Raw genomic sequence first — 13,819 nt, 5'->3', positions numbered from 1 at the left:
AGAAATAGTAACAAAAGAAAAATGCTCATATATATCCCAGTGAAAATTTTATCTCATCAGAATAAAGCATCACAAGCAATCAGCTAGAAATCAAAACAAAACAATAAATCATTTAGAAAGAAAGAAAAAGGTTTAGCTTCCTACTCTCCATAATATGTAATGTCCAAAGATACTGGTCAATGCCTATAGTCCTAACCTAGACTTTCTTCTGACCATCCAGGTTATGTAAATGTACAGCAAAGCACTTTGTCCATAATGCAAAAGAAAGAAAGAGTGACAATAATGCAAAATAGAACTAAATTAGGTGGTAATCTCAGGGATTGTAATAAATAAGAGTGATAAACTGATGCTCACATTGGTTTAAAAAACAATTATAAGATTCCTATGAGTAACTCACCTAGAAGAAAATCAAAGACCAGAGTAAAAGTTAAAAAAAAAATATTATAAGGATAACATGAGTTACAGGAAAGCCTGGCCCCTAAAAGCTCCCTGGCAGACCTATGATTGGATCATAGACCCTCACATGGTGCCTCTCCCATATCCCCCACCATTAAACCATTTATGTCCTTGGAGCACTTATGCCTTCAGGCACCTGACCCCAGGAATTATACTTAATGCTCAATATTAACACCAACTAAATATCTGTTTTAGATATCTGGGGACTATCCACAGTGAAACAAATACAAGAGCTAAGAGTTAAAATTTGACTTGAGATGCATCTTGCTGTCGACATTTATATAGATTCACTTCTTTTGGGAAGTGTATGGGGCTTTAACATAATATTATTATTTTAAAAATATAATTACCATCATCATCTCTATCATTACATTCTTTTAATAAGGTGTCTGGAAGAAAATTAAGATAATTTTTCCAAAACTAAGAATTTAAATATCATTCATATATAACATATAACTTTAGTCTTCAGTGGTTTTCACAGGCTATTAGTTCTAAAAGTTAAATATAAAAATAGATATATTTGAGTTCTTAATTTTACAGTCATGAGGTACCAGATTCAAGTCATTCACCATCAATAGTGTGCCCAGTGCTAAAACAGAAAATGCCACCAACATGTGGGACGGTACCAATGAAATACAATTAGATAGAACACCATTACACTGTATTTAAGTCATGCATAGTAAACACTGTCTAGATTACAAAATTAGTACTTATCCAATGACAAAAGAACTGTGATTCATTCAATGACCTTTTGCAAGTAAGACATAAACAAAAATAACAATAATTTCCTTCCTTTAAAGATTTGTTTTGTTCCAGTCTCTAGAGTTACAAACAGCAGCGCCAGTGCAAATCATGCTAGCCCCCCAATTTGATCCTTCCACATACAACAAGGTCACTCAAGAGGGGAGGTGCAGTGAGATACCCTGATGGCAATGGCCTAAGGAAATGTTCTTGGGTTTCAGCTACTCAGATTCCCCAGGGACCCTATCCTGGGTCCTGTCTCTTTTTGAGACGTGCCTGCTTCATTCTTTGAAATGAAAGAAAATTAAGTCATGTTTGACTTGCAATCCCAAGAACCGTAGCCCGCCAGGCTCCTCTGTGGGGCTGTGGGGCTCCTCTGTGGGGTTCCTCTGTGGAGAATTCCATGGGATTCTCCAGACAAGAATACTGGAGTGGGTTGCCATTTCCTTCTCCAGGGGAACTTCCCAACCCAGGAATTGAACCCAGGTCTCCCACATTGCAGGCAGATAGCTACTCAGGAAGCCCTGAAAGAAAATTAGTATCCTTAAAATGAATGCCTTTACAATTTCCAAGTTAGACTTTCAGAAGAAAAGGGAGTACTGTGGATTAGGTTTATGTGAGGTAAAATGCTATGAGATTGATTCAGGTCTAGGCTGAAGAAGTAGCAGCCCATGATGCATGAAGGGTCAACAACTCTTAATAATTAACCACCTTCACCAGGTGGCATTAGTGATACCAAATCCTCCTGCCAATGCAGGGGACATAAGAGATGCCGGTTTGATAACTGTGTTGGGAAGATCCCCTGGAAGAGGACATGGAAACCCACTACAGTATTCTTGCCTGGAGAATCCCGTGGACAGAGAAGCCTGGCCATCTACAGTCCATGGGGTTGCAAAGAGTCAGACACAACTGAGTGACTAACACTTTCACGGAAGATGAATGCTGTGAGGAGCCAGGGAACTGGTTCCATAGACCAATTTGAGGGACAGAGAATGGCTCAAATTGCAGGATAGGATGATTGCTTCTAAAGATACAAATGACTAAAAGGGCCTGGGGTAACTTAGAATTACAAGCTCAAGTCTCAAAATTCGCACCTCAAGGCAGGGGCTTTCTTTTATTGTCTATGGCCGAGACCACCTAAAACCCAAATTTGGGAGGCTGGGCCCAGCAGATGTTACAAGATTACAAAATCTTCTCCTTGGGTCTGGACTGTGAAGCTGGAGCACAGATGGATATGAGCAGAAGCAGAAAAAGGACAGAGAGGACTAGAAGGATCTGTGGATGCTCTGACCCTCCACCCCTTCCACTGCAGGAAGCCGTCCCTTCCCATCCCAGCTGCGGTAGTGAAGTGAGGCAGTCAGGCATGGTCAGGGGAGCCTGTGCCTGGAGCCAGGATGCCTGAGTCTGAATGCAGCTCCACCACTGACTACGAGACCCCGGGCAACCTCCTTCACCTTGTGGGGTCCTGATTTCCTCCTCTATAAAGTGGTGTAATGAGAACAAGAGCATCATAGACAGCTGAATAAGCGACGGTGGGCAAAGTGCTTAGAACAGTGCCTGCCTGGCTCTTGCGTGCGTGCATGCTCAGTTGCTTCAGTTATGTCCTACTATTTGAGACCTTATGGACAGTAGCCCACCAGGCTCCTCTGTCCATGGGGATTTTCCAGGCAAGAATACTGGAGTCGGTTGCCATTTCCTCCTGCAGGGGAATCTTCCCAACCTAGGGATCAAACCCATGTCTCCTGCATTTCCTGCATTGCAGGCAGATTCTTTACCACTGAGTCACCAGGGAAGCCCTGCCTGGCTCTTAGGAGTCTCTATATCCAGGAGGAGATGGTGGTTGCTTTTGCACCATCACCATTATTACTCAAGAGATATTTACTAATATTTCTACACCCTTGCTTGGAATAAAAAAACCCTCAACTCAAGAGGGCCTAGGGGTAAGGTGGAGAATTCAAGAGAGAGAAAAAATTCCAAAAATTATCATGGAAGTTTGCTAACATACAATTTTTGGCTTAAGGCACTCTGAGTTGTTTTTTTTTTAACCTTTCCCAACAACAATAAAAATTACTAATACCTTGGGATTTAAATTGCTAATACCAATGTTGGTTGCCTCAAGACAGATCTGAGAGTGAAGCAGAAAAGCCAAGCTTGCCTTAAAAAGCCACTGATTCCTCATTCAGAAGTTGGCGATACTGTTAGGTGGCACTGAATACTGTCATCTATTGTCTTTGGGGATTGTATCAGGATCCTACCAATGCCAGAGCCTTAAGAAACTTCCAGGAAGAGGCCAGGGTGTTAAGAGTATATTGCACACATGTGTGTGTACTAAGTAGCTTCAGTTCTGCCCGACTCTTTGTGATGCTATGGATTGTAGCCTGCCAGGCTCCTCTGTACATCGGATTCTTCAGGCAAGGATACTAGAGTGGGTTGCTGTGCCCTCTTCCAGGGGATCTTCCTGACCCAGGGATTGAATCTGAATCTCTTAAGTCTCCTGCATTGGCAGGCAGGTTCTTTACCACTAGCGCCACCTGCGAAGCTCATATTGCACATATACTTCCTGCTACTATAATAAGGTCTTGTAAGAAACAGATAAGCTTTGATCCAAGCTAAAAGCAAAGAAAGAACAACACCGTGTCTTGTTAAGGGCAGCAAACATTTCTTACTGTATCCTATGATCCAAGATGCTAAATTATTAGATGGGAAACTTAGCAGGAGAGCCAGGAAAATGGTAGGTTTCATTCTTAACCCTGCTCTCATCAGGAGCACTGTCAATTCAAAGGAATAGTCACCCTCATTGGGATGAGCTATCCATTGGATGGTTTAAATGCTTTCAGTATGGCCAATTTAAACTAATGACTTCACTGAAAATAGAGCTGAAAAAAGATACATAGTTGCACACCACCTGACACCCCAAGAGCATAAGTAATAGTAAAATGAGGTACAATAACTAAGATGTGAAGAGTTCTGAGTATTACTTTTGTTATTATTTTAATCTAATCTGTTGGTTTGCAAGTATATACATGGGCTTCCCAGGTGGCACTAGTGGTAAAGAACCTGCTAGCCAATGCAGGAGATGTAAGAGACATGGGTTCAATTTTTGGGTCGGGAAGATCCCCTGGAGGAGGGCATGGCAATCCACTCCAGTATTCTTGTCTGGAGAATTCCACGGACAGAAAAGCCTGGCAGGCTACAGTCCATAGGTATATATACAAATGAATTTTAATAATGTCTTTGTTTAATAAGCAGCTTACAAATGTCTTGAAAATTTAACAACCAGCTCTCACAATTGCCTCCAGCACATCACTGCAAGGGAGGTATACAGTAAGTATGTTTTTGGATGGAAGTATGAGTTAATGTATCTATTGACAGTATATTAAAATGTATTCAGCTGTTAGTCATATGATTATTTTGTCATTTCTCAGACTTTAGTGCTAAATTTAAAAATCAATAGTGCCTATTCTAATTTGAAAATAGGAAATACTAAATTTGATTATTGCCTTTACTTGGATCACAAGGTGTGACAAATACATTTGAAGAATTTAAGTTTGGTTTTAATTAGTATTTTTAAATTTTGTTTAATTCTTTAGCTATTTGTCAAACTTGATGGAAAAATATGTTGATTCAGGATATTCAAGATACTTAACTGCTTTATGAGAAATACATACTAGGAGTTTAAATATGAAACAAGCATTATGAATATGCTATTACCTTGGTTTGGGAATTGTTCCAAACACACAGTACATTAATAATAATGTATAAGTCACTACTGTATTGTTATAAAGTACTAACTTGCTATTTTTTGAAATTGAAAATTGAAAAATCTCTTGAGAACTTTTACTTATAAGCTTAATGATAGTAAAACAATTTTTAAAAAATATTGACCAGGAGACATTTCATGTTAGAGTACCTTACGTATTTCAACTTGGCTGTCTCTGTGATCTTTTTTAGTATAAAATACCTAAGAACCAAGTTTGACAACTTTTTTGGCAACCTTAGAGCTTCCCACCATATCCAAACCACAGTGACTGGGTGAGTCAACTAAACTCGACACTGCTGAAATCACAGACATCACTCAGAATTGAAAATGTTAATTCCAAGGTGGTGGAGGGTGGGAAAAGCTATAAAAGCAAGATGGCACATGACAGTGGGATAATCAGAGATAAAATATCTGCCAAGAAAGGTTTTTAAAAAGCATTCTAAAGTTAATGAGTCTCTTCCTAGTTGCTAATAAAATCAAATTATTGGCAGAGGAGTTAACACTTTCCAGTGAAGGGTAAGGAGTAGATGTCCAAGCCTGTGTGAGTCATAACTATTAAACAGCAGAGATTATGGAGAAAATATGAGCACACAGAAGGAAAAGAATTGTACAGAATGGCACATATTCTGTAGAATTACATCTGTTAAATTAACAAGAAATATCAGATAAATGGAATGAATATCTATACCTGTATTTATGAATAAATCAATCTGATTTTCCTGAGGCAGACAAGTAGCCAAATATAGGATTTTCTTCAGTAGCTTATATGAAACTAAATAAATAAACATATCCAATTTATACTATCATGGCTTGAAACCATAAAATCTATGTAGACATTTTTATAACCACACTTATCAATTTTGATTGGGATCAAAATTCAGAGCCACAGTCAATGAAGATTACTTCCGACAGCCATAATATAAGAACCAGCTTTCCAAGGCAGCACTAATTTCATGATTTACTTACACACTTCCTGTGGTAGAGCTGCTATCAGTGAGGAAAGATCCATTAGTCCTTTCCATTTGGGCCAGTCTGAAAAACAAAAATAAAGAGGTTAGAGAATGTGGCCACATAGGGTATAGTTGATTGCTACAGCCTCAGTGTTTCTTAAACTGTCCTAATTCCCACAAAATCCAGAACAGCTCAAATTCCCTAACAAGAGTTTGAAATGAAAACAACATCTAATGTTGAGTTCTATTTCTATCACCATCGCCTTAAGGCCTAAAGACTTTTATTTTACATCATGTTATGTAGTTTCCTAGTTGATCTCTCAGACTCTTAAGTCAGTCTTCACTCTCTCACACATCTGATTATGTCCCTCTCTCTCTCATGCTTAAAGGTTCTCCATAACTCCTCTTTACCAAAGGATAGAATCTTACTCCTTAGTAACTGAAAGTGAAAGTCGCTCAGTTGTGCCCAACTCTTTGCGACCCCATGGACTATACAGTCTGTGGAATTCTCCAGGCCAGAATACTGGAGTGGGTAGCCTTTCCCTTATCCAGGGGATCCTCCCAACCCAGGGATCGTACCCAGGTCTCCCGCATTGCAGGCAGACTCTTCACAAGCTGAGCCACAAGGGAAGCTCAGGAACACTGGAGTGGGTAGCCTATCCCTTCTCTGCTGGATCTTTTCAACCCAGGAATTGAACCAGGGTCTCCTGCATTGCAGGCGGATTCCTTACCAACTGAGCTATCAGGGAAACCCATCCGTAGCAAGTGGGCCCCACATTACTGGACTTCAGCTTCTGCTCCTTCACTCTGTCTTGTCCTTTCCCCTTTCTCTACTTGCAATTCTTTAAATAAACTGTATTCTTTCTGAGCTCAATGCTTTTAAGCACGTTTTTCCACTTGTTCTTGAAATTTCTACTTGGCCTAGACTCAGTTCAAATGTTTTTATTATGTTGCTTGAACTATAGCCTTTTATTTATTTTTTTTCAGGTGTCATATTTGTCCTTAATATTTTTCACACCTTTTTAAAAAAACTTTTCATTTTATTTTGAAGTATAGCTGATTAACAATATTGTGATAGCTTCAGGTGGACAGCAAAGGGACTCAGCCATACATATACATGTATCCATCCTCCTCCAAACTCTCCTCCCATCCTGGCTGCCACATAACATTGAGCCGAGTTCCCTGTGCTATACAGGAGGTCCTTGTTGGTTATCCATTTTAAATACAGTAGTGTGTACATGTTTATCCTAAACTCTCTGACTGTTCCATCCCATCATCCTTCCCCTCAGCAACCATAGGTTGAACTATAACCTTTTAAAGCATAGCCAGTTACTAGCACTGTCAATGCCTGGTACATATTTGTTGTATAAAAGTTTGTACAACCCAATAAGACCAGCTTATACTTTTATATTGTTTGGGAACTCCAAAATAAACCTCTATGGTAAAGTATTAGCATACATTTAATTACATATTGTAATTCATATGTACACCATCTCCTGAGAACACTTTCAATACTTTCATTCATTGAAACTGGGTTACATTATCTAAATCCTGTTTGTACAGTGTTTGCATTCTCATGAACTCACTAATCACATCCCATGGAGATTAACTCAGTAAAATATATTGCAAATGTTTGGTAAAGTGCAAATTACAGTATAGAAAGATGAAAGCCCAGATTTCAAATATAGTAGAATCACCACTCCTGCAAAACGACATCTCTTAAATCAAGGTATGTGAATGATATAAGATTAATACAGAAAGAGATACATTCTGGGTGGCAGTGCAGTGGAGGGATCCCAGCAAAGTTTCTTACCGTGTAGCATACTGTTCTATTCTTGAATGGGTATCATCATGAAACAGCTGAGGAGACTGCGAAGGGCTGGAAGAGAGAAAGCAAAGAAACAGCTTTATGTCCAAATGTTGACAGATGTTACTATTAGGAATGAATGTTAGCTTAGTTAAATAATGAATTTGACATGCAAACAAACCACTAGGATTGTTACCCAGGAGGCAGAATATTATTTTAGGATAAGAGTTTAGTAATCACCCCATGCTAGTAAAACTGATCAGAACATCCGTCTTGTGCATACGGAGCTGTGGATACTCACTCATAGTGCTCTGGCCACATACTGATGAGTGTGATAGGACTGCAAAGAGGGCAGAAGGAGACAAAAGTCATAGAAAAAACACTTTAGAGCAATTTAAGACAAAAGCAGTCAGTCGGAGGGTGGGGGGTGGGGTACAGTCTTCCATGCCTGCATTCGGTTGCCCTGAGGTCCATCATGAAAGAAGTCAAAACAAACAGAAATGACTGTTTATTCTAGAAAAGATGCTATGTATTCAAGTGCCTGCAGGGGTGTTTTCACAGATATTATAGGATATTTGTTATAGACAGCAAACACATTTAAATAGTCTGATTGGAAAAAGAAAGAGAATGCTCTAAAATAGCTCAAAATTATGGGATAATTTAAAAAGTAATGTTTCATAATGTACTGGACAGAGGTGCAATCATATTTTTGTTCTTCCTGCAGAAGAAACTTGATCAGAAAGGAAAAGTTAAATACCAAGGACTACATTATATATTGATGGCAGAGTTGCAATAAAATGAGAATGTTCTGAATCTTTGCTCGATTTTATTTATTATTTTTCAAAAACATATTTTCCTGGCTGCAACACATGATGGCATGTGGGATCTTAGTTCCCTGACCAGGAATGGAACCTGCATGACTTGCATTGGACACTCGAAGTCTTAACCACTGAACCGCCAGGGAAGTCCCCTTTGCCCAATTTTAAATAAAATCCAAATAAAGGTGTACACAGAGCATCTCAACCTCACAGATACAATGAAAAAAGATACAGCCTAGATGTTCTCCTCTACACCTGGCCAAAATCCCCAATTATCCATAAAACTGAAAGCAACATTGCTAGATCATGATACACTTTTATCAAACAAAATTTTATCCAGAAGTTCTAAGAAACTGATAAAAGGAACACTATCTACTAGAATCAGAGCTTGAGACTGGAACTTGATTATTCAATATCATTCCTAGCCCTGGAGATACACTCCAATCTCACAGCACTGCCTAGAAAACCCCAAGTCTGTAAGAAATATCGTTTGAAAACAAATGATCCTAATTAAAAGTTAGTTCAAACCTTAACCCTTTTTTTATTGGGGGTGTGGGGAGGTGTGGGGGAATACTGATGAATGTGGAAATTTAAAGGCCCAAAGAAAATAAGTTGTCTAATTAAATAAAGTCTCCTGAAAAAGCTAATGCTGATTGAAACAAAGAAGAAGGAAAATTTAAATTATTCTAGATCTACTTGATTTTCCTATTTCTATTATAGATACATACTTAAGAAAAAGTTAATGATCTCATTATCTCCCACTGAGAAGCAAAATTTGATGTCTGCAAAGCGAAGATTAAAAGATGACGGAAAGTCATCTTATTGGTGTGGAAAACCGAGAGTCTTTGGACTTATTTCAAAAAAAGGCATTTATCTGGTCTGTGTTTGGCAGAACATTTATACTGTAAATAGACTTAAATTACTCATGTATAAAATAGACACAACAATGAAAGAAAACAGTATTATTCAATAGTCTTTTCACATCACTACTTTTCATTAACTCTGAAATACAGATGTTAAGTGTCAGATAAATGATTTTCTATACACTCTCCCTGGTGGCTCAGATGTTAAGGAATCTGCCTGCAATGCAGGAGACCTGGGTTCAATCCCTGGGTCAGAAGATCCCGTGGAGAAGGGAAAGGCTACCCACTCCAGTATTCTTGCCTGGAGAATTCCAAGGACAGAGGAGACTGGCAGGCTATTGTCCATGGGATCATAAAGAGTCAGATATAACTGAGAGACTAACACTTTCAACACTTTCTAAAACACACAGGAACTGCCCCAGAGATCATTTCTAAAATTCAAATATACCATAATGTTTGCTGTGAGCTTTAAATGTAAGAAAGATACGTGTGTGCGTATATATATATATTTAATCTTAATTGAACTCAGAAAAGCTTTGTGAAACTGCTTGACTGGTTCCCATAAAGTTAATTCAGTTAGTACAATAGTGATTCATTGAACTAAGATAAGACTGGCAGAGGCAAAAAGCTAAACTGAAGAGTATCTCAAAAGAAAGCTTCTTTATATATTGTGAAAATTTCTGAGAAAAGAAAAAGATTAAAAAAATAAAACTTTAGGCTTTATTGACTTCAAAGTACTTTGATTTGTAGAAAATATATTAACTGATAAGCTTTTTCATTTAATTCCAGAAGAAGAAAACTGGGCAACATTCTCCCTGTATTGTTAGAATTCATGATTAAAGGGGGTTAAGAAAAGACCAATCTCTCTGTCAGCCCAGACTTCATAATGCTGCCTCTCAGCTGCGTTCCAGAGTGGTGTCTGAACAGGGTGTTTTGGCTAGTCACACACTAATATGCAAGACTCTACTAAATATATTTATGTTACAGGAAATATAATCCAGACTTTCTTTGAAGAATTTAGAGACTTTTCAGTGCCTTAAACTCTCAGAAGACTTCTCACACTTCCCATCTGCTTGCCTTCTGAAGTCCATTTGTCCCAGAGCAGGGGTCCCAGCTGCTCTAACAGATAAATCTTCACTGCCCTCTCCCTCCTGCTCTTGAAGACTACAAGCATCTTCACCTGCTTTACAAGGGTGATCATGATCTGCTTCCTGCTTTCCTTTCCACTCCCATTTCTCGTCAAGATTCTCAACTTCCCATTCCAGTTTCCAAAACAGGGTTGTCTTTCGGCTTTTGAAAATGTTTGCCTTGCTGGGAAACTCTCCCTCTCCTCCCCGGGTAGCAAACACTGAGTTTTTGGTCCAATTCATCTTTCAGTTTGGGGATGAACTGTCACTTCTTCCCAGTCTAGTGCTCCCACAACCATAATTCCACTTACTATGAGATGGTTCTTGCTACAGTAAGAACTTAAAAAACCAAGAAACTCATCTATTTCACCTTAACCAATACATGTGGTAGTGGTGGTTGTTTAGTTGCTAAGTTGTGTCCAACTATTGTGATCCCATGCACCGTAGCCCCCCAGGCTCCTCTGTCTGTGGGATTTCCCAGGCAAAAATACCAGAGTGGGTTGCCATTTCCTTCTCCAGGGCATCTTCCCTACCCAGGAATCCAACCCGGGTCTTCTGCATTGCAGGCGAATTCATTACCAATTGAGCCACCAGGGAAGCCCAACCAATACCAGGGAGAGGTGTCTATTTTATTCCTTTTAATTTCCAGGGAAACTAAGCTATCTTTTTAGCCAATAAATCTCACTCAATTCTCAAATTACTTTTTCACCATTTGAGCTTGTTTCTCAGGTTTATTTTCAATGGTAGTAACTCTTTCATCAAGCTCTACTCATTTATTTTGATTTATGTTTGTGAAAAAAATCTTGCATAGTTATAAAATTAATTGAATAAACCTAAGCATGGGTTTCTTTACCTCCTTTTAATAATAACTAATTTTCCCATAAATCCCCTCCATGCATGCATGTATAATTACTGGATAGGGGATAAGACATTACATTTTGCAGGGATGAAAGGGAAAGAAGCAAAAGAAAATTCTAACCAGCTTCATAAATAACTTCAATACATTTACCACCTCACTGGTTTTTCTCCAATGTTCTCCTCCCACAAATAGGAGAATAAATGAAATCAAAATTTTTACTACCTACTCACATAAATTGTTATACCAGAAGATTAAGTGGCCCTCTACTAGAAAGGGCTCAGTAGAAAAATGAACTATACCGACTCCAAGAATACGTTCTAGGATTAAAAAAGGAAGCAAATCTGCCCAATGTATCCAGTAGCTCATAAATATTTTTCAAAAAAGGATCTCATGACATCTGATGTAATCTTACACTCCTTTTCTTTTTCTCGGTTTCCTCTCTGAAAATGCTGGTACATTCATCTTTGATGAAATGAAGCGTCTTCAGAGTTACAGCCAAAAATCATAGCACAAAATTATTTGGCACACACTTTTCTATTCTCTTCTCCTTTAACTGAATCACTCAGAATTATTAACGTCAGTCATTATTTTGACAGTGAAAGGCAAATTATCAAAATTGCTTAAAAGCAGCTTAAGAGATCTATCTATCTGCATGAGTCATACAAGGGATGTAGCTATTTGGAACATAAAATGCCAACAGTTTATCCGAAGAGTGAAAAGCACATCACTATTTCAAACCTATCAAATTATCTTGTAAATAAAACCACTGTGTGATAATTCTATGCTTCAGGTACTTATTATTAAAGGTTATTTAGATCTGATACCAAGATAAGCAAAATTTTATCTTTATTAGGTATTCAGCATAGTTAAACTATATATTAGATACTAAAACAAGTAAGAATGTATTATCGTATACCTTTTGAAAGAAAGGGGAAAAAAAATCTATCCGCAAAACAAAGACAGGATCAAAAATATACCTTTCTTTACAGATTTTAAGTATTGCAGGCAGATTCTTTACCAGCTGAGCCACTAGGGAACCCCAAGTATACTCGAGTGGGTAGCCTATCCCTTCTCCAGAGGATCTTCCCGATCCAGGAATTGAACAGGGGTCTCCTGCATTGCAGGTGGATTCTTTACCAGCCAAGCTACCAGGGAATCCCAAGTATTTCAATAGTGTGCCTTAAATTAAAATCATTTCAATAAAATTTCTTCTAAAATGTACTGTGGAAAGAAATGACTGGGAGGCATATATGTTAATTGTATGGAATTTGATATCAAGCAAAGTTATCAAAAAGTTTAAAGTTTTTGGTATGCTTTAAATGAGTATGTGGTATTTTTGGACCTATATAGCCGCATTGTATTTCTTTCTTCATGCACATCCATAATATTGCCTATGGAGGGACAAAAATACCCACTTTACTTTGTCTGTAGTCTTCCTTTTACTTCTTAGTAGTTCAACAAATTTAAAAATAATTGCATATAAATGTACCAAAGCCCCTGGTCCAAAGGGTTTCATAAGGAAAAAAAAATTGGACTAAAGGCAATGGCACCCCACTCCAGTACTCTTGCCTGAAAAATCCCATGGACGGAGGAGCCTGGTAGGCTGCAGTCCATGGGATTGCTAAGAGTCGGACACGACTGAGCAACTTCACTTTTACTTTCCCCTTTCATGCACTGGAGAAGGAAATGGCAATCCACTCCAGTATTCTTGCCTGGAGAATCCCAGGGATGGCAGAGCCTGGTGGGCTGCCATCTATGGGGTCACACAGAGTTGGACACGACTGAGGCGACTTAGCAGCAGCAGCAAATAGTCTATCCCTCTATTTTGACATCTTTGAGACATGGACTGTCATAATACACTGGACTGCTACTGTTCTCTGGTTATCTCTCATATACACAAATAAATTAACTATGAGTTTTGAAGGTTAAATGTCAACACATTTTTATAGTTCTTACTTCAGTTTTCTTTACTGTATAATGTAGAAAACTCCACACTTCAGAGCTTCTCTTCTGTAGTTACTTGAGAAGGAATATTTCTGTAACTAGAACTCCACTATTCTTTATGACTAGGCACTCTGGTGATGATCAGCAATAAAACTTAATTTTCCCCAAGATTCAAGCACAAGAAAATTGCCTTGGCAGGCATATTTATGCTGATATTTCAAAAAAAAGCAATTCAAAGATTTAAAATCATATTTATTTTGATCTTGACATATAATTGCTTAGTAATTTAAATTTTGTTCTTGCATTTATTCTGGCTCATTTTAAAATTTCTTTTCATTTCAGACTATAAACTATTATCCTTCATTTTATAATCCCAGAGTAATTTTGCAATCTGAAACTTTGTTTCATTTATGTTTGTAAACGCAAATGATATACTTTTAAGAAAACTTTGTCTATTACAGGTTCTATTTAAAGCTATCTCATTTCGCTACCAT

The 13,819-nt window shown here is 38.1% G+C and overlaps 1 protein-coding gene across 6 annotated transcripts in view; it reads right to left on the bottom strand.

Annotated features, from left to right (window-relative positions):
- Window positions 1-13,819, bottom strand: part of UTRN (utrophin) — a 538,953-nt gene that overhangs the window by 19,732 nt on the left and 505,402 nt on the right. For all 6 annotated transcript variants that reach the window (XM_081531053.1, XM_081531054.1, XM_081531057.1 and 3 more), the window contains 3 exons: window positions 8,016-8,054; window positions 7,721-7,786; window positions 5,924-5,989 (listed from right to left, as the gene is read on the bottom strand). In XM_081531053.1, the coding sequence (XP_081387179.1) occupies window positions 5,924-5,989; window positions 7,721-7,786; window positions 8,016-8,054 (171 nt within the window). The remainder of the gene's footprint in view (window positions 1-5,923; window positions 5,990-7,720; window positions 7,787-8,015; window positions 8,055-13,819) is intronic.

This window comes from Giraffa tippelskirchi, chromosome 9 (assembly GCF_054371585.1).
Source record: "Giraffa tippelskirchi isolate mGirTip1 chromosome 9, T2T-mGirTip1v1.2.pri, whole genome shotgun sequence".
Classification (NCBI taxonomy): Eukaryota; Metazoa; Chordata; class Mammalia; order Artiodactyla; family Giraffidae; genus Giraffa; species Giraffa tippelskirchi.
This window is presented reverse-complemented; position numbering and strand designations above follow the sequence as displayed.